Source organism: Liolophura sinensis, chromosome 5 (assembly GCF_032854445.1).
Source record: "Liolophura sinensis isolate JHLJ2023 chromosome 5, CUHK_Ljap_v2, whole genome shotgun sequence".
Classification (NCBI taxonomy): domain Eukaryota; kingdom Metazoa; phylum Mollusca; class Polyplacophora; order Chitonida; family Chitonidae; genus Liolophura; species Liolophura sinensis.
The window spans coordinates 19,333,772-19,360,261 of NC_088299.1; the positions used below are offsets into that span (position 1 = coordinate 19,333,772).

A 26,490-nucleotide genomic window follows, 5' to 3' on the forward strand; every position below is an offset into this window, starting at 1 on the left:
GGTCAAATTATCCACGAGCACAACTGTGCGTGACAAATCGTCCAAGACAGTTGGTCAACTCGACCAAGATATATAACATAGTAAAATGGAGTCCTCTTTCACGATAAGGTTGTATTTATTAGCATGCAGGTGTGTAATACAGCTCGATGAACTCAAAGATGTAGCGTATATATTCAATTGTTTTACAAAACAGGACGTCTCTCCAGAATGTAATATAGGTCATCATCCATGACATTGAGCCTCCCTATCTATTACAGGGTCAACCCTAACACAAACCTCTCCTGAGGTACGTGGGAAGCTCTTCAGCCTCCTGCGGATGGTCTTGGCTTTCCCCCGTGTTCTGCCCGGTTTCCTCCCACCATAATTCTGGCCGCCATCAAAAAGGTGAAATATTCTTGAGCACGGCGTAAAACACCAATCAAATAAATAAATAAATAAATTAACACGAACTTTTTCAGCAGGTATATATATTGAGAAGATCATAAACATTGTTATATATACATACGTAGCGCTTTTCCGAATGTATGTTTAATAACATATAACTGCCTCCGATGAAATAAAAATCTCTACATGGACGATGATAGTGTAAGGAAGACAAACACATATATACATGAGTCCTTGCGAATTCCATGCCTCAAAAGGCAATTGTGGGAAGGTCTAAGGGTATTTCTGATACTAGTAGTTTAAACGTTGAGTCGAATCACAACTTATCAAGTAAAGGTCTGGACAGTATATAGGCTTAATTCATTAAAAATATATAGGCCCTATATTTAATTTAAATAAATCCCTGTAACTTTATTTTTTAGAAGTTTGCTGACGCGATAACGGAAGGCCAGATATGCAAATTGAAAAACGCGTAAGTGCTTTCACATCGGCATTATTATGAATGCAGTTTTGCGCATCCTTTATATCTATTGCCTACAGGGACTGGATTTCATGTCTGCTTTTACAGTGGGCGACATGCCGTCCCACATTGACAACAAATCTTTGTATTTTTTTTTCTATTGGCAATGAAAGACTGCATGCGATATAAATTATATAGTGGTCGTATTTTATCTTGTCCCTATCCCTTTGTTTATACATATGATAGCTGAAGATAAGAGGAAGGTATATGTGTTTTTTATCTTCTTGAAACAAGCATATATGTATACACCTTACCCGTAAGACGTAGAAACCAAAGTATGCCTGTATGAAGCGCCTCACTAGTCCGTGTTCGTTTATAATGAAACCATTCGACACCTCACTGTTCCTTATTTTATATATTCGAGAATCTCGTGGAAGGCGAGTATTTTGTCCCGCCATATTGTCGGCGTTATTCAGACTCTGAAGCGCATTGAGAACTCATATAGATTTCTCTGTTGTTCTCAGCAGATTTTCTCAGTCGTTTTTATTCCGTATTTGTGTCCTTTTCTGTACATCTGTAGTTTGTCGTGAACGTGTCTCGGCGGTGCTGTCAGAATGAATGGCCTTAACCCCCAGTTCGCTGTGATCGGTACCACCTTCGTGGAGTCCTTCTACCCAATGTTCGACAGCCTAACTTTCAAAACAGACGAAAATGCTAAGAGACAGTTGCTCTCGTTCTATCATGTAAGTGAGGAATGCTGACTTCTGTAAATTCGCCATTTACCTTCATATTTGTTGTGAGTCATACACATCATAAGGCCTGTAGTTATCAGTGAATTGTTGTCATTATCATATTGGGCTGATAATCTTCTTTCTTTCTTTCTCTTTTTTTATTTTGCGATTTTTGATTGGAAAGTGGCATTGTGCATTGTCTGACACCATGTAATCTCGTGTAGGTGTGGTTGACAGTTACGCCAGCATGATGTCAGCCATCCCAGCATGATGTCAGAAGATGAACAAGCGATGTCACACTCCTCACAGTGCATGGGTTGCTCCCTACTTTCACTTACTTCACCGAGTCAGCGTTCCAGGAGTCCTGCATGTTCATGCAAATGTGGATGAAGCAGGGTGGGGGCATTGGCAAACTAACGCAGATTTTATGGTACTTTCTAGACTGAATACATATGGTGTATAGCCGGGCCTGTTGGCTCAACGGCACTGTGATCAGCTGCCATGAAATCACACTTTTAGCAGTGTTAGTTTGCAAGAGCCCCAACTCTGTGTCGTCTTAACATGTGTGAACTCAGTGAGATTCCTGAAATGCTGACTAGGCTTATAGACAAGCTTGACCTTTAGATTCTGTGCAATATTCAACATTTGTGAGGAAAATTGTTTCAGTTGTATGTTAAAATAATGTTGGGCATACTTCAGTTAAAGAGAATGAATATGTATCAAGTATAAAGGCAGACAGAAATTGAGAAAGTGCTCATGTCTTATGGAATCACTTTCTGCCTCATCACCCTAGTGACCTCTGCTTTGTTCTAGAGTTTGTCAGTTGTAAAGGCTAGGTTTGTATGTACATGTAGCTTTCCACGCCACTACTTACTTCACTCATTCAAACTTCCCTGAATGAGTCCGGCCAAATATGAAGGAGATGTAGTACACGTGACAAAATCATATGAAGCATGAACACATGCATTCAAGCCTTTCAATGTTCATCTGTCTTTAACACGTCTAAGTAACTTATTCTGTGACAACAACTCAAATGGTCTAGTGCTGTAAACTTCAGGCTATGGACCCAACATGCTGTCTGGCAAGTTCAAATCCAGAGCTTTCCAGAGCGACAAATGGGAACGGGTAATACAATGAAGCTTACATGTTAGCTGAACACTCATGGATTACAGTATCAGGTGACAGAGAAAAGTGTAAAAAAACATTGTACTTACGCTGTATTTTTGTTATTATTCAAGCATTTCCCCGTCTTGGGTTGAGTCTTGAATACTATCTTGATAATTCACAACCTTCATCTATAAAACTAATTAACATGCTGTATAGTGGTTACATTTACCACAAGAAATGCTCGCTGTTGACAGCCATTTTGAAAAGTTCTGTGACCTATTAGTATACGTGGTTTCTGAAATGTAACTGAACTTTTGAAAGTTTGCGTGATCTTAGCTCTGTAGAGCTGTGCACAGCTTACATACTGTCACAGCCCTGTCTTGTTCCATCTGATTGCCTTGAACACCTCAGTATTTCACGTGTTGCCCTCAATATAGTGTCTGCCCCAAATGTGGGTGCCGTACATGGGAAGGGCTGGTTTTATAAGTGAAATATTTTTGAGTACGGTGTAAAACACCAATCAAATAAATAAAGGAATAAATCTGGTTGTATTTCCGTGTAGTTCTTCTGGGTGGCGACATTTTGAGTCCTGTTGGATGGAGTTGGGTTGTCTTTGACCCCTTTGAATCCCTAGGCGTCCGCATCTCTCCAAGGGAAACAAATGGGGCCAAAGTGAACCGCATGTGATCTGACGAGACCCAAAATATTAGTTCCCAGAAGCCTTGTATGTGGTAGAGCTGAGCCATACCAAGGTGGATGGGAACTTTTTGAAACATCAGAATCATTTTGACACTATAGGAACAAGACGGGTATGAGTCTCACAATTACTGAATGGTAATGATTTGAGCTTTTCTTGGTAAATAGAGAAAGTTTGATTTGATCATTGAAAATTGATTTTTTGTCAAAAATCCAGCATTGAGAGGCATAGGCAAGATCATACATGTCCACAAAATTTCATAAATTGGACAGTTTCCCCATGTTAACGCCTCAGAATCATGGCTTACAACATCAACTGCACACATATTATTGTGTTGTATTTATCTTTCAGGAAAATGCTATGCTGTCTTTTGAGGGCTCACAAATACAAGGAAATGAAAATATTGTCGCCAAATTTATTGTAAGTAATTGTTACTTTTAGTCCATCTGTTAACAGAAGAGCAGAAAGCGAATGGCAGGGTTTTCTCTCTTTTACTGTGCTTGTGGAATTTTTGAGGTTATAAATTATGAATACAGTTTATGCACATTACAAAAGAGGTGTCCAATGAAATAATACTCGTGTAGATGTGGTTGGGCTTAAATCCCAGGCTAAGATAGGGAAATAGGTGCACCCACTGGCACTTACTGTGGGGCCTTCGTAGCTGCTCTCTAACATTCGTTTTTTCCACGAATGTCTATATCACACTGGGATAGCCCATCAGTAACATGCCCAGCGTCGGTGGGTTATCATGGCACTCCAGTTTCCTCTGTTTGTTCACACTGTGGGGTTTTTGTGACCGCTCTCTAGCATTCGTTTTTTCCACGAATGTCTATATCACACTGGGATAGCCCATCAGTAACATGCCCAGTGTCGGTGGGTTATCATGGCACTCCAGTTTCCTCTATTTGTTCTCACTGTGGGGTTTTTGTGACCGCTCTCTAACATTCGTTTTTTCCACGAATGTCTATATCACACTGGGATAGCCCATCAGTAACGTGCCCAGCGTCGGTGGGTTATCATGGCACTCCAGTTTCCTCTATTTGTTCACACTGTGGGGTTTTTGTGACCGCTCTCTAACATTCGTTTTTTCCACGAATGTCTATATCACACTGGGGGCCTCCGTGGCTCAGTCGGTTAAAGCGCTAGCGCAGCGTAATGACCCAGGAGTCTCTCACCAATGCGGTCGCTGTGAGTTCAAGTCCAGCTGCTGGCGGCCGTACGTGAGAAGGTCTCCCAGCAACCTGCGGATGGTCGTGGGTTTCCCCCAGGCTCTGCCCGGTTTCCACCCACCATAATGCTGGCTGCTGTCGTATAAGTGAAATATTCTTGAGTACGGCGTAAAACACCAATCAAAAAAAAAAAAAAAAATCTATATCACACTGGGATAGCCCATCAGTAACATGCCCAGCGTCGGTGGGTTATCATGGCACTCCAGTTTCCTCTATTTGTTCACACTGTGGGTTTTTTGTGGCCGCTCTCTAACATTCGTTTTTTCCACGAATGTCTATATCACACGGGGATAGCCCATCAGTAACATGCCCAGCGTCGGTGGGTTATCATGGCACTCCAGTTTCCTCTATTTGTTCTCACTGTGGGTTTTTTGTGACCGCTCTCTAACATTCGTTTTTTCCACGAATGTCTATATCACACTGGGATAGCCCATCAGTAACATGTCCAAGGTCGGTGGGTTATCATGGCACCCCAGTTTCCTCCATTCGTTCTCACTGTGGGTTTTTTGTGACCGCTCTCTAACATTTGTTTTTTTCACGAATGTCTATATCACACTGGGATAGCCCATCAGTAACATGCCCAGCGTCCGTGGGTTATCATGGCTTTCCAGTTTCCTCCATTCGTTCTCACTGTGGGTTTTTTGTGACCGCTCTCTAACATTCGTTTTTTCCACGAATGTCTATATCACACTGGGATAGCCCATCAGTAACATGCTCAGCATCGATGGGTTACCATGGCTCTCCAACATCCTCCATGTGTAAAACTGTCTTCATCATAAATGATAAGTTTTCTCAATCAGTCAACCCTCGATGATAGAGTTCATCTCATGTTGAGCCAGGTCATTGATGTACCATTAATAAAATTTCCCAAGTTTGATTGCAGTAATCTATTCAGTCTGTGATTTGCCTGTGCAATGCTTTGGTTTGCAGAGTTTACCATTCAAGTCATTAACAAGAGTAGTGACAACAGTCGACTCGCAGCCAATTGCAGATGGTGGAGTGGCAATCATGGTTGTTGGACAACTCAAGGTAAGATCGTGTACAAAAACATGTTGCTGTTTCCATTAAATGTTCTCATCACTGCCACTCACAATCCACTGGCCCAACTGCATGGATCTGCCTGTTGCAGATCCTCCATGCTATCACCCAGTCGCCATACTGTACATGCCATCACCCAGTCGCCATACTGTACGTGCCATCACCCAGTCCCTATACTGTACGTGCCATCACCCAGTCCCTATACTGTACGTGCCATCACCCAGTCGCCATACTGTACGTCCCATCACCCAGTCCCTATACTGTACGTGCCATCACCCAGTCCCTATACTGTACGTGCTATCACCCAGTCGCCATACTGTACGTGCCATCACCCAGTCGCCATACTGTACGTGCCATCACCCAGTCCCTATACTGTACCTGCCATCACCCAGTCGCCATACTGTACGTGCCATCACCCAGTCGCCATACTGTACGTGCCATCACCCAGTCGCTATACTGTACCTGCCATCACCCAGTCGCTATACTGTACGTGCCATCACCCAGTCGCTATACTGTACGTGCCATCACCCAGTCGCTATACTGTACATGCCATCACCAAGTCGCTATACTGTACATGCCATCACCAAGTTGCTATACTGTACATGCCATCACCCAGTCGCTATACTGTACATGCCGTCATCCAGTGTACATGCCATCATTCAGTGTACGTGCCATCACCCAGTCGCTATACTGTACGTGCCATCACCCAGTTGCTATACTGTACGTGCCATCACCCAGTCGCTATACTGTACGTGCCATCACCAAGTCGCTATACTGTACATGCCATCACCCAGTTGCTATACTGTACATGCCATCACCAAGTCGCAATACTGTACATGCCATCATCCAGTGTACATGCCATCATCCAGTGTACATGCCATCATCCAGTGTACATGCCATCATCCAGTTGCTATACTGTACATGCCATCACGCAGTCGCTATACTGTACATGCCATCACCCAGTCGCTATACTGTACATGCCATTATCCAGTCACTATACTGTACATGCCATCATCCAGTCGCTATACTGTACATGCCATCATCCAGTCGCTGTACTGTACATGCCATCACCCATTCGCTATACTGTACATGCCATCGTCCAGTGGCTATACTGTACATGCCTTTTAAGGTTCTAATGCAATTACATTATGCTTAAAAATATTTTTGCTGTTAAACTGTTTTACTTTATAGTACAAGTAAATGATTTTCAGGGTGCTGATTATTATATAAGGTGTACACGTCGGGTAATTATAGATTGGATCATTGATTTGCTGGGCGTGTCAAAGATACCTTTTCCTGGCCCAAAATTCAACATTTTCCACTTTGATTTAGATTGATTTTATACACCGTACTCAAGAATATTTCCCTTACATGACGGTGACCAACATTGTGGTGGGAGGAAACCGGGCAGAGTCCTAAAGAACCCCACAACCATCCCCGTACAGCCAGAGAGGAAGCCAGCCTGAGCTGGACTAGAACTCACATCAAATGCACTGGTGATGAGAGAATCTAGGATCGTTCTTCTTCACTGGCTAGCTAACCACCGTGATGAAATACAGGAAGTGAAAATTGGGTTGGTCATATCAAACACGTAAAAATGCTGCCTTGCTTCATGCTCAGCAATGAGAGGTTAGAGTATTTCACACCAGAACTGATTGGCCCGGTGTCAGTAGAGTGCGACTGGTTGGATTGTCATATCTGGTGTCTTTGGCATGATACTTCATTGGTGGCATGGACTCTGCCACAAGAAGACACAGCATGTGTACACACACTTAATGACTCATTGTCGTCACCACTGAAAAATTGTTAATTGTTTTGATAATGTAAAAAACCCAGGCATACATGGCAAGATACAGTGAGGAATTCTTGGACAGGGTGTGAAACCAAAAACCAACCCAAGTCAATGAGCTGAGAACTCTACTTTTGTGTTTCAGACTGATGATGACTCACCTCACCCGTTCAGCCACGTGTTCATTCTGCGACCCAATTCAGGATCATTTCACATTTGTCACGAGTTTTTCAGACTGGGCTTACACAACATCTAGGCTGACCAGCAGAGTAAAGAACTGTCATGAGCGTCACACACGGAGCTGATCAAATGAGGTGTGAAGTGGACTGTTTCTGCACAGTGCTAAAAATCGTGTAAGGCGGCGGACTACTTCAGTCATGTCTTTGTAGAGAGCTACTGTCTATTACGCCCCAGGAGAAATGTTTGTTGTTGACCACAGCTGCCCCACCGGGCTCAATTTGTTCAGTCACTAGTCTGATCAACATCCTGCTGCTGTGGGAACTCAGACATGATGCCAGAATTGTTTTGTCTTCATTTTTTTTTTTTTTTTTTTTTTTGCACTGCACCGAAATTGTTTAGCTGTTATTAAATATTACAAGATCAGCACGTTCTGTCAGGTGTAATTATGAATTTGTGATCTGTAGCCCTTCTTTCCTTAAATGTGTATGGTACATAAGTGTTTTGTATGGTTTTAAAAAAAAGATTCTATGAACAGCCGTGTCCTTTCCAGAGGCTTGTTAGCCCAGTATTACTGTAACTTGTAACAACTGTAGATGTTGGCCACATGCTTTGTGATACTCGACTGTTACGGCAGTCTTTAACCAATCGCCCAGTTTATTAGATTTTGATATGAGAATATGGGTAACTGGGGGCACTTCTCGCCGAAATCACCACGCTGAAGAAACTGATAAAATATCTGCTGCTTAAAATGGAAGCAGGTACTTGTATGGTCTTCTGTGAATAAAATGAGTTTTTAACGAAATAGCATTGTTTGAAGTCCAGCAAATTTTTTTGATCGTAAGTGTCTGGCTGTCAGTGAGAAAAACATGAAACTTCGCCAACCAAAATCCCACGGCTGATCACATTAGGCTTCCCTACTTACAACTGACACAAATATTGGGCACTTTATTGCCAATCCTGCATTTTTGAAGACACTGTGAATCACACAAGCTGAAGACCTGATCATGAAAGTAGTTCAAAGAGGAGTCAACTTATCCTATCAGGCCTTTGGCTATATGTTTGCGAGTTAAAATCCAGCTCTTGCTGCTGTTTTTCTTTCAGGTGTTCGTCGTCATATGGCTGAAAAATTGTTGAGTACGACGTTAAACCCCAAGCACTCGCTCTTTCAGGTGAATGAGCGCTGTGCTCTTAGCCCTCAGTGCTCCAACAACTGAATTACTCTGGATTAATCAAATCTTTCCGTGCTTTGCCTCGCTACTAAATACAGCACAATACAAGATCAGAACATGAACATGATCCCAAACAGGTGGCCGGAATGCAGGTCAATAGTCAAAGGCTTGAACACCAATGGTTGTCTGCCTTTTGAAGCTGGATGTGTGTGTGAACAACCTTTTCAATTTGTGATATTGAGCATTCTTAAGCATACCTCGTAAAACACCAATCAAATAAATTCAAACAGCAGCGGGTCATGAACTTACTTGTGGATGAAGTGTTGAATTGCCCTGTTCTATATGATAATCCTGGTAGCTGAATCTTTTACATTGTTATTTTGATGTCCTCTAACACAGCTACATGTATTATTCTGATGGCTCAAACTGGTAAAAGTCCACAAAAGAACAAAAATGACCATAATTTTGTTGAACATGGACGACACAGCCCAACGCTTGTACCCGTAACACAATGTGTTCAGGTGTATTTGACACAATAAACCATTCTGAAACAAAATCTACAAAACTCCTAGAACCGCCATAAATTTTGGACATAAGTGTCCAAACTCAAGATTTATCTATGATTTATTGTAGTCAAACCATTTACATGTACCATGTACTTATTCTATACACTGAAAAAGTCCAAAATGGCCATTATTTTGTCTAAACTGTTCATGTTTATTAAATACAGAATGTGAGAGGACAAACAAGGATGATGCTGTCTTTATAGTGATGATGGCTGACGTGATGGTCCGCTTCATGAGTGATAACAAAAGCATGAAAACCATCCATGAAAATCTGATGTACACAATCACTGGACCACGTCATCCTACGGCCTAGTCAGACCTGTACCAGTACTGATACAGGACAACTGACAGATCACTGCGCTGTACAGTACATAATCTAACCCTGTCCTTCATGGACTACCAATACAATGTTATCATTTCTTCTGCTTCTTCTTCTCAGCCTCCTCTTCCTTCTCTTTCTCAATAATGGCGATGAACTTCTCGATCTCATCAGGTTCCATCATCTACAAAAACACCAAAGATTATGTAACGGAAATATTTGGATACCAGTATTCAACAACTATCCCCAGAGCAGTCAATGAGTTCCTGACCAGTCCCATGCTCAAATTCAGGTTTGGTGTATAGTTAAGATGTGGTGGTGAATCAGGTGCTGAAGAGCTCAGGGTAGGGTTGTAGGGATCCTCCACCTATAACCCTTAACATTTTTGGAGAGTTCTTGACTATGGTGCTAACCACCAATCAAAAAATTTAACAGTAAAGATATGAGGCTACATGTATACCAAGAAACATGTACTTGTTTGTTGATAACCTGGCAATGTCTGCCAGAGACCAAACAATCATCGCCCAGTACTTCTCACACCATTCTGCTGCCAGAGACCAAACAATCATCCCCCCGTACTTCTCACACCAATCTACTGCCACAGACCAAACAATCATCCCCCAGTACTTCTCACACCATTCTACTGCCAGAGACCACACAATCATCCCCCAGTACTTCTCACACCATTCTACTGCCAGAGACCAAACAATCATCCCCCAGTACTTCTCACACCATTCTACTGCCACAGACCAAACAATCATCCCCCAGTACTTCTCACACCATTCTGCTGCCACAGACCAAACAATCATCGCCCAGTACTTCTCACACCATTCTGCTGCCACAGACCAAACAATCATCCCCCAGTACTTCTCACACCATTCTACTGCCAGAGACCAAACAATCATCCCCCAGTACTTCTCACACCATTCTACTGCCACAGACCAAACAATCATCGCCCAGTACTTCACACACCATTCTGCTGCCAGAGCAATCATCGCCCAGTACTTCACACACCATTCTGCTGCCAGAGACCAAACAATCGTCCCCCAGTACTTCTCACACCATTCTGCTGTCACAGACCAATCATCGCCCAGTACTTCACACACCATCCTACTGCCACAGACCAAACAATCATCCCCCAGTACTTCACACACCATTCTACTGCCAGAGACCAAACAATCATCCCCCAGTACTTCACACACCATTCTGCTGCCACAGACCAAACAATCGTCCCCCAGTACTTCTCACACCATTCTGCTGTCACAGACCAATCATCGCCCAGTACTTCACACACCATCCTACTGCCACAGACCAAACAATCATCCCCCAGTACTTCACACACCATTCTACTGCCAGAGACCAAACAATCATCCCCCAGTACTTCACACACCATTCTGCTGCCACAGACCACACAATCATCCCCCAGTACTTCTCACACCATTCTGCTGCCACAGACCAAACAATCATCGCCCAGTACTTCTCACACCATTCTGCTGCCAAAGACCAAACAATCATCCCCCAGTACTTCACAAACCATTCTACTGCCAGAGACCAAACAATCATCCCCCAGTACTTCTCACACCATTCTACTGCCAGAGACCAAACAATCATCCCCCAGTACTTCTCACACCATTCTACTGCCAGAGACCAAACAATCATCCCCCAGTACTTCTCACACCATTCTACTAGTACTGCCAGAGACCAAACAATCATCCCCCAGTACTTCACACACCATTCTGCTGCCAGAGACCAAACAATCATCCCCCAGTACTTCTCACACCATTCTACTGCCAGATACCAAACAATCATCCCCCAGTACTTCTCACACCATTCTACTGCCAGAGACCAAACAATCATCCCCCAGTACTTCTCACACCATTCTACTGCCACAGACCAAACAATCATCCCCCAGTACTTTTCACACCATTCTGCTGCCACAGACCAAACAATCATCCCCCAGTACTTCACACACCATTCTACTGCCAGAGACCAAACAATCATCCCCCAGTACTTCTCACACCATTCTACTAGTACTGCCAGAGACCAAACAATCATCCCCCAGTACTTCACACACCATTCTGCTGCCAGAGACCAAACAATCATCCCCCAGTACTTCTCACACCATTCTACTGCCAGAGACCAAACAATCATCCCCCAGTACTTCTCACACCATTCTACTGCCAGAGGCCAAACAATCATCCCCCAGTACTTCATACACCATTCTGCTGCCAGAGACCAAACAATCATCCCCTAGTACTTCTCACACCATTCTGCTGCCAGAGGCCAAACAATCATCCCCCAGTACTTCACACACCATTCTACTCTTTACATAATTCTGTACAATAATACAACCTGTATCTTCAGGAAACACCCGAGCACTGCCAATGTACTGTTATATTCACCATTCACTGTTAGATGCAAATAAAGAATTTTTATTTCTGTTCCCGGACCAATGCTGGATGAATGGCTTCACGGCTTTAGCGAAAAGCCGTTTTACTTCCCAAGGTTTGTTGGTGAGTGTGACAAGAGTAACCTCCCTTGATCAGCTCATGCCCTTTTACTGAAGACGAATAATTACCAAACTGTGACCAGTTGGTGTACATCAGTTCTGATTTTCGTCTCATGAAGCATATGATGACTAAAACACTGAGAGCTGGAGAAACTGCAAGACGTCTTTATACAGAAAGGTGACAAGATAAACTCAGAGGGCGTGGTTGAATCACTGTTCTCACGATCCCACAACAGAAAGAGATCTTGAGATGCTGAAATTTAACATATAACTGTTCCCAAACAAGATTTTTACGCCTCATTTTTGGGCTGTCAGAACAGGGTGCAACAAGAATGATATTGAAAAAAAGCACCCTCTGTACTCTTCTTGCACTTACACATATATGTCAGCTGACACAAGAATACTGCAATCTGGTTCCACACTAATGTGGATTCAAACAGAGAGCATCCTTGAGAAAGTTTACCTTGAGAGGTTCATTTCTCCTCATGATGGCTAACTCCATGTTCTTGCCGCCAGACTGGACTACCTCTAGCAGAGCCTTCAGGGCTAGTTTAATACACTCTTCTACATTGGTCTTGATTTCATCAGTGTAATGTTTCTCCAGGTACTCTCTGACCGTCTTAGCACTACGTCCAATAGCATTGGCCTGTCAAAAAGCAGAAATCAAAACTAAATTAAATTGAGATTTGTAATTTGAATTTTCATTTTTGTGGGAACTTTCATTATTTCAAAATAACACATTTATACGAAATAGCATTCCATTTAGACCAGCAGCTGATAAAATATACATCCATTTTAATAATTAAAATCAGATTGTACATGTATGTTGAATTCTGTATCTATAACAAAACTATTAGCAATTCCAAGCTAGTTCAGTCACTGTTGCCCACACACAAACATGTGAATTTCTTGTTAGTAATGAGGCAAGTGTCAGTCTTTTTCACCATTTATACAATAGCATTTTACACATGACATCATTATAATTGCTATGACTTATTTATTTATTTGATCGGTGTTTTACGCCGTTAAAGAATATTTCAATAATATGATAGCCAGCATTATGGTTGGAGGGAACTGGGCAAAGGCCGGGCCACACCCACGACCATCCGCAGGTTGCTGACAAATCTTCCCACCTATGTCCCGAGAGGAAGTCAGCATGAGCTGGACTGTAAGGGTGAGAGGTTTCTGAGTCATGATGTTGCACTAACAGCTATGAAATCACAGATATCTTCTGAAAAGATGTTTGCAACAATACATTAAACCTTGCATAAGAGATCTGAAAATTGTGTACTCACTTAATGTCTCATGCTAGAAATATGAATGATCATCAGGTCAAATTTGAATCAACACCAAAACTGGTAATTATAGATAAATGAAATCGGAGCTGTCCTGTATATAATGGACAACAAGTGTGTCTTTCTTATACTGAACAATGTAGTTTTCATTTTAAGTATTGTTCACACTGAAAACACAAAATTATCACATCCACGTGTTAAACGCTCTAAGATACTGATACTGAAAAGAAGCTCAGCTGTATGAATTCAGCATGCAATCCCTGAAACATTAAGGGGGCGTAACTCCACAAATTAGAAAACTCCTTTAACACACTCAGCACATCTTGTGTATGTGTACATCTAAATGATGGTGCGTTAATTCACTTTTGCTGTTTACTGTCATAAAACCTACACTCCATTTCAGTGCTTACCTTCCACTCATGATAGGTGCCTGAAGGATCTGTCTGGTAGAGGTGGGGAGTGCCGTCGTAGTCAAATCCTACCAACAACGCTGACAAGCCAAACGGGCGTCGACCATTACTCTGTGTGTATTTCTGTCAACACAACATCCCATTACCATGGCGACCACTCATATATACCTGGTCAACAAACTTCACAATACTCTTGTCTTTGACAAACAGATTTTGCTAACTGCAAAACTTTAAAACACAAATCCCAGACTGTTGAAGAATTCTTCAGCTAAAAATCTAAATCTCAAGCTGTGTTTATAGCATGGGAACTTTTCCACTGCAATTGTTAACAATGTCTTATTCCGATGATGAATAGTGTAGAAAAGTATCCTCTGAAAATGAAGAGAATTTCACTGAAATATCTCAAATTATAACTATTTTTCAGCATAAATATACACCTGTTAATAATAAAGTCAGCACATTTACCTGTTTTAATTGGGCAATATATCTTGTTATGTACTCCAGGGTAACAGGATCCTCCACTGTTAACTTATGACTTTGACATTCTATTCGCGCTCGATTTATTAGAATTCTAGCATCTGCTGTAAGACCTGGAAAACATAATAATTTCACATCTAAGAATCAAAGCACATTGAATATGCTGTGTTTCCACACACATAACATTGCTTTTGTAACTTGCTCATCATGTGGTAGTTTTCAGAGAATGGAAATTACATGTTCATAAATAGGCTGGAGTGTTTCCAAAGACTTGGAGCACTGGTTACAGCAGATCACCAGCACTGGGCCTTCTACACGGCAGATGGATAATTTGGTGTCCCCGAATCCATTCTGATTGTTTAAAATGGAAGAAAAACATCAGAAAAATGGTCATCGAACATCAGAAAATCTACTCCGCTATGATTGAGCCACCTCGGACCTTGTGACGTCACAGCAGTACATTCCCTGAAGACATGTGAGGCTTCTCTATGTGTACAGCCCAGACCACAGGAAACAATCACTATACTTCTACAGATAATTCTGAGAATATCCCATGCTCAGGTGTGGCTTGTGACTGCACTAACACAACACAGGACACTGTAAATATACATAGCCTGAAAATGGCACAAATTTACAAAATATGGACCAGATCTCGTCAGAAACACCCTCAGATTATGGGGAACTTGAATGTTGATGTATGAGACTTGCTAACTCAGCCATAACTTCTACGAGAAAAGGCCCAAGGACAAGCCTTATAATTCTTGAGAAGATTCGAGTATGGATAGGTTTCACAATGCTAGTGTTGAACAATACGCCAAAAATCATTTTGTACATAATGACTTATTCAGAAGTTTTTGGAAGAGACTTCTCCCATCATCAGGTGTAGTGGCAAAAATGTGTCATGGTATATACAAGGCTTGGAAGTGACAAAAAACACATAAAAGTATGCAACTGAGCTGTAGTCATGCGGATTCATAAAAATATGTGTTGATTTCTTTGCGTAAGCGTTGTCAAGCAAGCTGGAAAGTCAGTCAGTATGGCAAATGTTAGTGTTCTTTGATGTTTATTGTCGTGGTACGGGTTAGTGGCAAGTGAAAATGCAAAACTTTCCGGCCATGGTGATTTCCAAACATTTCAGCTACAATAGTATTTTAAGGATGACAGCAAGCCAGTCCAGCTTATGTAGTAATGATCATTAACATGATTAATGAGAGTTAATGAGAGTTAATGAGAGAATAAGGTATAAACAGAATACTGTGGGACATTAGTGAACTGGTGTTAGAATCCATCACTGCATCATCCATGTTTACTGCATTAACACACTGCTTTTAGGAACAGTTGCATGCGAATTGCAACTGAGATAGCTGTATAAAGGTTTCACTCAAGTGACCTAAGCTCAGTTGCAAGCTTTTATGTAATTTTTGTCATTTCCAACCTGTATACATGTAAATAAAATGTCACATTATTGCCACTTTGCAATTTGCCACTAAACCTAATGATGGGAGAAGTCTCTTCCGAAAGCTTATGAATAAGTCATTACGTACAAAGTGTTTTTCATTTTGTTCACTGCTAGCATTGAGCCTTATGATATCTCCCCAAAAAGCCAAGCAAAAAAAAAAGACGTCCAGATTTTCTTCCTTTCTTCCAGAAGTTGTTTAGCTTCTTGCTTGTTTGATGCAGCAGCCTGTGGCACGAGCTGTAGGGAGCACAAGTTAGACTTAGCCCTGCAATGGCCATGCGTCTACAAGGCGGCCCTCCAGCTCAGTTCACATCTCGCCTACAGGTCGCTGTCCATAGCATGCCGTACCCTGAAGCCCGCAACGGGAACCTAGACAAATTTTAAATTAGCATTTCTATATGTTAACAATCGTTGTTTCCATTCAATATAATTCAAGCCTTATTTTTGCATGAACTAACGCAAGCGCAACTGCATGAACAACTGCATGAACTAGTGCACATGCTATCGCATGTCCGTAGAAACACACTCACAGCTTTACACGAAAACATTACAAACCTCATAAAACTTCATAAATGGTCATAACAGACACAAGCATGATAAAACTACGTCAACAATGTCCCTACCTGCTTGGTAATTGGTACCAACTGTAATTCTTCAACCTCTTCGCAGGTTTGCACGGTGTTTATTCAAGTATATTCTGAAGGTATTATTCCGTGTAGACTGGTAAAATGACACTATTTGTAAAGCCATGAACTTGGTCTGTCCAGCCACTGAATGTGGTTTTGTCTCCAAAATCAACTTAAAAATGTACATAAATTACACTGAAAGCTGCTCTTTCAGATGTGAGAATGTTGAGGAATTGGGTATTATCTAATTTTCTTGAGTACAGCATAGAACTCCAATAAAAAAAAACAACAACAAAATAGCATCTGTGTAAATTTCATGAAAAAATTGTTACAGCACCCCTGAAGAAAGAACACCCGTCTGCAAACAAAAGCAAGGGAGACAACCGAACTGTACATGAGTGTATGAATGGTCATTACAGGTAAGCATGCTACGCGTACAGTACCTGCAAAAGCCATGGCGACATGGTCATCTAGGAGGGCAATTTTCCTCACAGTTCTGTCTTCCTGTAGTTTAGCAACAGCTTTCTTCTCCACACCTAGGACAACAATATCCTGTCCTCGAACACCCACCTAAAAATGGAAGGGCTTAGGTACATGTAATGATACATGTGAAGGAATGAAATTGGCAAACAATACATGTGATTTTGGCAATTGATCGGATGAATTCACTCGGATGAATTCATACTTAGTTTCATCCTTCATTTCTTTTGCTTTTCAATTTTCACACACACTGTACTAGCCCAACAAAATTCGTTCTAAAGATGGCTTATATTTACTGACAAAGTCTATGCGGAGACCTCTGCCATCCTTGACGTTTGCACCTGATTAACACATTGTATGTACCCCATCGACAAAGCCTGCTGCTAATGTGATATTAAATTTACACATAATACATAGTCTATCTGCAACCACTGACACTGAACATCATCGAATATTCCCACAGAAAATCTCAGTCAAAGTTGAACATAAGGTCTGTTCTCAGCTACTCACTGTGTGATAGTCTATCCGATGACCTTAATTGGTATGTCAGTCATGTTGACCTCTGCTGAGAATCTGACATCATGTAAAAATATTCACCAAGCCATTCAAGTATTCCAATCTATAGTGCCTTGTTATCCAGTTTTGTGTGTTGAGCTTTTCTTTAGGGCGCTCGTGCATATACCATAAGTTGTAGTTTGAGCTCTGGAGGTACACCGAGAAACCAAGCAAGTCAGCGGAAGGCTCTGTTCTCATATCCACATTTTACTATGGATAGCTTCTCGCCTTGAACTAGACCTTACCAAATATGAAAAGTTCACTGCCGATTTCTTGGCTAACACTGCCCAATTCGTCAGTTATGTTCTCTGAGTCAATCAAATAATTGACACCATTTTGCAGTATAATCTTGCCAAATGAAATATGATGACACCTTTTTTCTTTTCTTTAAATACCATGAGAATAAAAGACAAGAGAAGGATTCTGAAAACAATCCTACTGTTCTACATGGGTGATTCACATCAGCATAACATCAGTGCTGATCATAGCCCAGAGGTCATCCAGGTTAAAACAGTGGTATCTAAGAACAGCTTAGCACACAGAAATTCTATGCCACAAAAACCTGTGCAAAATGAACCATTACATGCATTTACCAGGCAAAACTCCAATAAATTATGTTCACCAAGACATTCTCTGTTCCTCTGCCAATCTTTGCCACATTCTGTAGCCTTTAAGGCTGGTAAATCCAAGATAATTTACAGTTGTGACTTGTGCTCACATGCCATGTCAACACTGTGACCTAATAAATTGGGTCGATGCTGGACGCACATGCGTGGTTGACCTTTCACCACGTCGCTATGCTTTGATCAGCTGGTTGTCACTTCTGACAAACAGAAACCCACGTTACTACAGAGGTGCGAATTTGCAATTGTCTAAAGGTAGTAGAGCAGAATGACAGACCCCACAATTTGTGCAAAATGTCAAATTAAGTTTGAGGGGGGTTTTCTTTTCCAATGGTTCCAATCCAAATTTCATGGAAAGGTCAACCACTGCTGCACATGTGCCCCCCAGCTGTACCAGATTTTAAAAACATGGCAGCGCGCAGCAAACCTGCTAAATACGAGCCTATTTTCGACCTTAGCTAAGATTTACAGGAGAATGGTGATGTAAAGGCAAGTAGCGATCGAGACAAAATGTGAGTAAATATTTTAGCTTTCAGAATGGCAGTGCTATATGTGTATTCAGGACGAATCTAACAGAATTGAAAGAGAGGGTAGCACTTCATAAGCATTATACCAGAAAGGGGTCCACACAACTCTCGCACTAAGCGATCCCCGCGTTTCAGTATATTATAGAAGCCACCCTTAGATCGAGGTCTCGGGCTAAGTTGACCAAACACTTTGTCTAGTCATACACGACAGGTAAAGATGACAGTTACAGGTATTACTCATTTTACTGGTTTGGATTGTGAACGCAGCAAATGCTACAAAAACTGTTCTTGTCTCAGTGTCAAAGGCAGAAATGTTAAAGGTGGTCAAATGGCAAAGACATAGTAGTTTTTCACAGGAACATCTGTTGTTGTTGTTGTTAAGTGACAAAGCAATTTCTTCTCTCTTTTCAAATTTATCCTAAGGTAATGTTTGTAGTTTATAAAATTGTCATACCGCAGTGGATCCTTTCTTGACGGCTTCTTGTGCATATTCCACCTGGAACAAATGTCCATCAGGTGAAAAAACGGTAATAGCGCGATCGTATCTTGAGGTACCCATGCTTCTCTTGCGATGCAGAATTTGCTAACTTCACGACTGACAAGCGGCAGTGATACAAAGTCGCTGATTGGATATCACTTCATTGCCCTCCAATGAAAATTGAGGATACATCAAAAAGACTGTTTCTACCTTTTCGTACAGAAGAGCATATTATCTAAGGAAGAGCCGAAAGAGAAACAGACGATCGGGGAAGAAAATGTTTATTGCTCTACATGAGTGAAAATCAGTCACTTATTCAGCGTTCACAGTGAAGTACGATATCCTCCTCAAACACTGATAACATCACGTTGACAAGAAAGGCCGAGGGATGACATTTGAACAGACATCTGAAGGTCGGGTTATCATAAATATCAATTTATTATATTATGCTACACCTGTACAGCAGCTAATGTCAGTCACCGTCATGTTATCAGCTGGTATTAACATGCCTACCTGTGCCACCGCTTGCTAATTCTTAGAAGTTATTAAATGTTGCCAATTCAAAGCATGAGGAGTTCGCCCAAGTATTAAGATGTCCCCAAGTGATTGGGTCTTTTTGGGTGAGATGCCCTTAAGAATATGAGCAGAACAAAAATTCCCCCCTCCCAAAATTTGGGAATTGATCTGGAACGTACATATTGGTTGACGGCTGATATAAAGATATCTGTTTCAACGCATGGCCATCTTATTTCAACTGTGAGTAGTTTGGTAATCTAGTTGGATGGATAGTGTGATATTGCAGGAGTCTGATATTCAGTGTTTTAATGATTTTAACAACAAATGTCAGTAATGTCGCAATGAGCGAGTCCAAGAATAGTAGTAGATCATAAGGCCATAACATAAGGTCTGTTCTCACTGTGTGATGCAGTCTAACCAATGACCTTAATTGGTACATTAATCATGTTGACCTCTGTTGAGAATCTGAATTGAGAATTTTAACAACAAATGTCAGTAATGCCGCAATGAGCGAGTCCAAGAATAGTAGTAGATCCTTTGATATGGTGAACTAAGGAAAGGGGGGTGGGGGGGCAGCTACACTAATGACGAGAGGAAAATTTCCTATTCTAGCATTTATGCTTCTTTCATCAGATCTGAAGGCCTTTGAGAGGCGATTGACAGAGGTGATTGACAAGCTACAACCAGCTGCTCGTCTGTGGAGAAGTATGAGCATTTATTGTGTCAAACTCCTGAGTTTAGCCAGTTTCTGTGTACTGGAAGGGCTAATAACAATAAAATGACAGTTTTATCAGAGTATGTATGAAAATATTGAATCCGTAATATTAATTGTTTGTGAATACTGTAGTGAGTGAAAATGCTAGAAGACAGTTCTTCAATCATGTAAGTTTGAACTAAAAATGGTCTTTCCGTTCAGCCCCTGTTAAGGAAATTGGCCTGAATCTTGGAATGTCATGTCTGAATCAGCCTTGTATGGTTTGTGATGTCTGCTGATTAGACCCCCTTTGTTTTCTGACAGTTACCCTGATCTTCATCTCCGTGTGTACAGCTGCGGGAGCATGGAACTGGCTGAGGGACCCAGATACGTCACAGGTGAGAGATCCCATGGCGTATAAAGGCTGATGAATATGTAATTATGAAGGACATAACTGCAAGTATCTAAGTCTAAAGCCTGTGGCACTTTTTAAATGTACCTGTAAGTATTTAAGTAGAATGTCATGCATCCATGATTGTGTCAGAAAAAAATGGTGTAGGTTGGAGGGAATTTTTTTTTTTTTTTTCTTGCTAACGAAAAAAAATATTGGGGTGCTTAACTTCTAGTGGAACATTTATTTTGGCTGATACCTGTTCTCTACATGTTGTTTTTACAGGTAACATTCTTCCAGTCCTTGATGAACCATCCTTTCTTTGCCATCAGCTGTTTGATCCTGCTCATATTATTTTTGTGTGGGATACACAAACGAGTTGTTGCCTCATCAATGTATCCTTTGCTTCGATCATTTTCACTAATCTGTAGATGTTTCTTTACACTTGATTATGAATATGACAGTTTTGTTAATTATACCTGCATGATGAGGTGTGCTACAAATCTTTGTAAAATATTTGAGGTTATACTTTGTATTAATAAGGAGGTTATGCTTTTGCTGAACTATGCAGAAAATATTCTGGACAAATTTGGATGCACAAAAGCATAGCTAGGCCTTAGGCCTTGTGCAGAAAATATTCTGGATAAATTTAGATCTTTATCCAGATTCAGGCTGGTTTAAAATGGTTCTTTACCATTTAGAGATAAGTGCCAATGCAGTGTTGTCTCCCTTTGTGTTTGGTGGGGATGGTCGTTGGTTTCCCCTGATTCCTCCCACCATGATGCTGGTCGCTGTTGTATAAGTGAAATATTCTTGAGTATGGCATAAAACACCAATCAAATAAATAAATTGTCATCAGTTAATTGTGACAGTCCTTAATCACGTATCAGAATTGCTTCCAGGTGTCGCCAGGTTTTGGCAGATTATAACATGTCATGTGATGAGGTAGGTATCAAATAACTCAGTGTTAAGTATCAGGTGCATGTTTTGCCCATTAGAAAGATACTACATTAAATCTTCTGACTGTGTGTTACTGGAGATGTCTGCTCCCTGGGGACATAGCAGGCTTACATATAGTTGGAATTTGATGGTATTCTCTCTTTTCAAAGAAAAGACAACAGATGGCATAATCTTAGTTAGTAGGAATAGTGGTGAAAGGAAACCTAAATTGTCAGACATTTATTTTTGATGGTCTGTCGGCAACCTGTGGATGGTTGTGGGATTCCATCAGGCTCACAACTATACCGACCACTTTTGTGTAAGTGAAATATTCTTGAGTACAGCGTAAAACACCAATGAAATAAGTAAATCTTTTTGGTGGTTTTATGTATTTCAGACGGGAAAGTTGATATTAAAGCCGAGACCAACCACATGACACACATCCCCTGAAGCCAGTGGTGCCCATACTACCAGTCACAGCACCTTACCGGTGGACTTCACTTACCAGAGAATTGAAGTCTATCGGGCTTCAGTGATCAAAAAGAACATAAATGAAGTCTAATATGGTACTGGGTACATGTCCGGTCTTAACTGGCATTCTGTAGTAGGTGTTAATAATGAGGTTGAATAGGGCAACTTTGTTGGTAATTTATATTTAACATACAGAAGGAGAGCAAAGAGGTGTAAAGAGAAAAGAAGCCAATTCCTTGCACACGTGCACATAATATGGTCAACAGAAAAAACGGAAGTACGTGTGCATGTGTTTTTCATCCTAAGGATGAGCCTCTTTATTGAAGTCTTCAGCATCAGTAGGGATAATAGAATTTGACTGATTTGATGTGTATTTGGTAAAAAAGATAAATGTCCATATGCTGTGGGGTATAACTGTTGGCTGAACAAGGTTGCAATGCGTAATGGTGTGTGCTGTGTCCATGTATATATCAGTGAGTTGAAGATTGGGTGAGTCCATGTACAATGCTGTAAGTTGGGTGAGTCCATGTACAGTGCTGTAATTTGGAGATTGGGTGTGTCCATGTACAGTGCTGTAAATTGGAGATTGGGTGAGTCCATGCACAATGCTGTAAGTTGGAGATTGGGTGAGTCCATGTACAATGCTGTAAGTTTGGAGATTGGGTGAGTCCATGTACAATGCTGTAAGTTGGAGATTGGGTGAGTCCATGTACAATGCTGTAAGTTGGAGATTGGGTGAATCCATGTACAATGCTGTAAGTTGGAGATTGGGTGAGTCCATGCACAGTGCTTTAAGCCTTCATATAAGTTAAGCATACATTTTAATATGGTGTCATATGTAAGTTCTACAACGAAAACATCATCAGTACATGTATTTGTGTTAGATGTCAAGTCAGTGTAAAAAGAGAGGGTGAAAGTCATGTTGTGTTAACACTAAAAATACCGTTGTCACGATTTTCTCTATGTCCTGAGTATTTGATATCTACATTTAGGGCTATACCATAGTGATAAAATGAAATTGCTTGTAAGAAGCCAAAGCCCTGGACATTTTTTGTGTAATTAGGGTTATTAAAATGTTTGTACATGTATGTAAAACGAGTATGAATGACACTTCCGACCTGTATCTTTTGTGCCTCGCTCCCTCCTTAGTGAATTATTTAACAGGGAGTCCCATAAATTAATCACTTTTTCTCACCAGTCAAAGGTGGACTGCTGCATTTGTTTCAAACAGCTGTTTTGATTCTGAACTCTAGCACCACCTGGCAGTTTGAGAGGTGAAACAACACTAATGACTTAGTTGTATGCTTGTTGTTTGATATCCTCCAGTGACAGCCATTCATCTCTTATTCACCAAGTATGCACCATATCGAGTATAAAGCTATGGACATTTACATTTTAATTTCATTTAAAACAACAGGCAAGTTGAATAAAGGGAAAAAAACAAAATGTATATATATTTACATATGGTTGCTGTTCCTATTTTGTGTTGTACATTTAAGAGTATGCAACTGGAAAGAAAGGCCATCGCTGAAAGGAAATATTATTTTTGTCAGCAAAATGTGTTGTGATCAGTAGAAACAAGAAAACTTCCTTGAAAAACAATGTTGTAAAACAGAGTTACTGCCGACAACCGTCGGTCTTCTCAAGATTCCCTGAAGACACTCTCAAAACTGGTGTTCTCAACTCAATTCTGTGTTACATGCTCAACTGTAGAAGCCTAGAATTTGTTGTATGTGGGACAAGTCCCTTCACTGATTCATTCAACTGACTGATACTTAATGCTATTCTCAAGAATACGTTGGGGCCACTGTGGCATAGTTGCTAGTGTGCTAGCGCAGCCAATGATTCAGGAGTCTCTCGTCTGTGGCATAGTTGCAAGTGTGTCAGCACAGCACAATGATTCAGGAGTCTCTCGTCTGTGGCATAGTTGCTAGTGTGCCAGCGCAGCACAATGATTCAGGAGTCTCTCGTCTGTGGCATAGTTGTTGACATGCCAGCGTAGCACAATGATTCAGGAGCCTCTCGCCTGTGGCATAGTTGTTGGCATGCCAGCGTAGCACAATGATTCAGGAGTCTCTCGTCTGTGGCATAGTTGTTGGCGTGCCAGCGTAGCACAATGATTCAGGAGTCTCTCGTCTGTGGCATAGTTGTTGGCGTGCCAGCGTAGCACAATGATTCAGGAGTCTCTCGTCTGTGGCATAGCTGTTGGCGTGCCAGCGTAGCACAATGATTCAGGAGCCTCTCGTTTGTGGCACAGTTGTTGGCATGCCAGCGTAGCACAATGATTCAGGAATCTCTCGTCTGTGGCATAGTTGTTGGCATGCCACCGTAGCACAATGATTCAGGAGTCTCTCGTCTGTGGCATAGTTGTTGGCATGCCAGCACAGCACAATGATTCATTAGCCTCTTGTCTGTGGCATAGTTGTTGGCAGCACACTGATTCAGGAGCCTCTCGCCTGTGGCATAGTTGCTAGTGTGCTAACGCATCACAATGATTCAGGAGTCTCTCGCCTGTGGCATAGTTGTTTGCATGCCAGCATAGCACAATGATTCAGGAGCCTCTCGCCTGTGGCATAATTGTTTGCATGCCAGCGTAGCACAATGATTCAGGAGCCTCTCGCCTATGGGATAGCTGTGGGCATGCCAGCGCAGCACAATGATTCAGGAGTCTCTCTTCTGTGGCATAGTTGTTGGCATGCCAGTGCAGCACAATGATTCAGGAGCCTCTCGCCTATGGCATAGTTGTTGGCGTGCCAGTGCAGCACAATGATTCAGGAGCCTCGCGCCTGTGGCATAGTTGTTGGCATGCCAGCACAGCACAATGATTCATTAGCCTCTTGTCTGTGGCATAGTTGTTGGCAGCACACTGATTCAGGAGCCTCTCGCCTGTGGCATAGTTGTTGACGTGCCAGCGCAGCACAATGATTCAGGAGTCTCTCTTCTGTGGCATAGTTGTTGGCATGCCAGTGCAGCACAATGATTCAGGAGCCTCTCGCCTGTGGCATAGTTGTTGGCGTGCCAGTGCAGCACAATGATTCAGGAGCCTCGCGCCTGTGGCATAGTTGTTGGCATGCCAGCACAGCACAATGATTCATTAGCCTCTCACCTGTGGCATAGTTGTTGGCGTGCCAGCACAGCACAATTATTCAGGAGCCTCTCGCCTGTGGCATAGTTGTTGACATGTCAGCACAGCACAATGATTCAGGAGTCTCTCATCTGTGGCATAGTTGTTGGCGTGCCAGCGCAGCACAATGATTCAGGACCCTCTCTCCTGTGGCATAGTTGTTGGCGTGCCAGCGTAGCACAATGATTCAGGAGTCTTTCGTCTGTGGCATAGTTGTTGGCATGCCACCGTAGCACAATGATTCAGGAGCCTCTCGTCTGTGGCATAGTTGTTGGGTTGCCAGCACAGCACAATGATTCAGGAGCCTCTCACCTGTGGCATAGTTGTTGACGTGCCAGCGGAGCACAATTTAGGAGCCTTTCGTCTGTGGCATAGTTGTTGGGATGCCAGCGCAGCACAATGATTCAGGAGCCTCTCGCCTGTGGCATAGTTGTTGACGTGCCAGGGCAGCACAATTCAGAGCCTCTCGTCTGTGGCATAGTTGTTGGCATGCCAGCGCAGCACAATGATTCAGGAGCCTCTCGCCTGTGGCATAGTTGTTGACGTGCCAGCGGAGCACAATTCAGGAGCCTCATGCTGGTTTCTTCTCCAGTCATACGTGGGGAAGGTCTGTCAGGAACCTACGGATGGCCATGGGTTCCCCAGACTCTGCCTGGTTTCCTCCCACCATAGCGAAAAATTCCAGTGCAAGGTAAAATGCCACTCAAATCAGCAAATACATCACTGTTGCCACACCATTTCACCTTCAAGGAACGCAATACTGGTTGAACAGGATATTGGTTGAACTGGATATTGGTTGAACACCATGAAGAAAGCCCCATGTAGGTAGTGAAGGCCGAGAATCTTGATTACTGAATTAGGACTGCAGGTGAATTGGGATTTTCAAGTCATTAGTCTATTGTTGTGGGATGTAAAACGTGTAGAATACCTCTATTGTTGTGGGATGTAAAACGTGTAGAATACCTCTATTGTTGTGGGATGTAAAACGTCTAGAATACCTCTATTGTTGTGGGATGTAAAACGTGTAGAATACCTCTATTGTTGTGGGATGTAAAACGTGTAGAATACCTCTATTGTTGTGGGATGTAAAACGTGTAGGTAACCCACTGAGACATCACTCTGTTGATGTAAGATGTTCACTGTGACTAAAACGTATTACGTGTACGTAGACTTCAGATGTCACCTTGTGTGTCAAACTCTTAGTAGCACCCAACAAATCTCATTATATCAGCCTTTTAACACTGCAG

General features: G+C 41.9%; 3 protein-coding genes across 3 annotated transcripts; 2 read left to right on the forward strand and 1 right to left on the reverse strand.

Annotated features, from left to right (window-relative positions):
* Window positions 1-1,297: 1,297 nt before the first annotated feature.
* LOC135465880 (probable nuclear transport factor 2) lies at window positions 1,298-8,417 on the forward strand. Its single transcript, XM_064743246.1, has 4 exons — window positions 1,298-1,587; window positions 3,731-3,799; window positions 5,539-5,637; window positions 7,581-8,417. The coding sequence occupies exons 1-4, from the start codon at window positions 1,459-1,461 to the stop codon at window positions 7,689-7,691; spliced, it is 408 nt and encodes a 135-aa protein (XP_064599316.1). The 5' UTR covers window positions 1,298-1,458; the 3' UTR covers window positions 7,692-8,417.
* A 989-nt stretch (window positions 8,418-9,406) lies between these two features.
* LOC135465632 (proteasome subunit alpha type-7-like) lies at window positions 9,407-19,222 on the reverse strand. Its single transcript, XM_064742913.1, has 6 exons — window positions 19,085-19,222; window positions 16,889-17,015; window positions 14,349-14,473; window positions 13,884-14,006; window positions 12,642-12,824; window positions 9,407-9,853 (listed from the first exon to the last, which is right to left on the reverse strand). Exons 1-6 carry the CDS (start codon window positions 19,187-19,189, stop codon window positions 9,764-9,766), a joined length of 753 nt encoding a protein of 250 aa, XP_064598983.1. The 5' UTR covers window positions 19,190-19,222; the 3' UTR covers window positions 9,407-9,763.
* Window positions 19,223-19,347: 125 nt separating this feature from the next.
* LOC135465752 (nuclear envelope phosphatase-regulatory subunit 1-like) lies at window positions 19,348-23,548 on the forward strand. Its single transcript, XM_064743079.1, has 6 exons — window positions 19,348-19,521; window positions 20,258-20,329; window positions 20,643-20,716; window positions 20,995-21,104; window positions 21,600-21,654; window positions 22,046-23,548. The coding sequence occupies exons 1-6, from the start codon at window positions 19,497-19,499 to the stop codon at window positions 22,082-22,084; spliced, it is 375 nt and encodes a 124-aa protein (XP_064599149.1). The 5' UTR covers window positions 19,348-19,496; the 3' UTR covers window positions 22,085-23,548.
* Window positions 23,549-26,490: the final 2,942 nt, after the last annotated feature.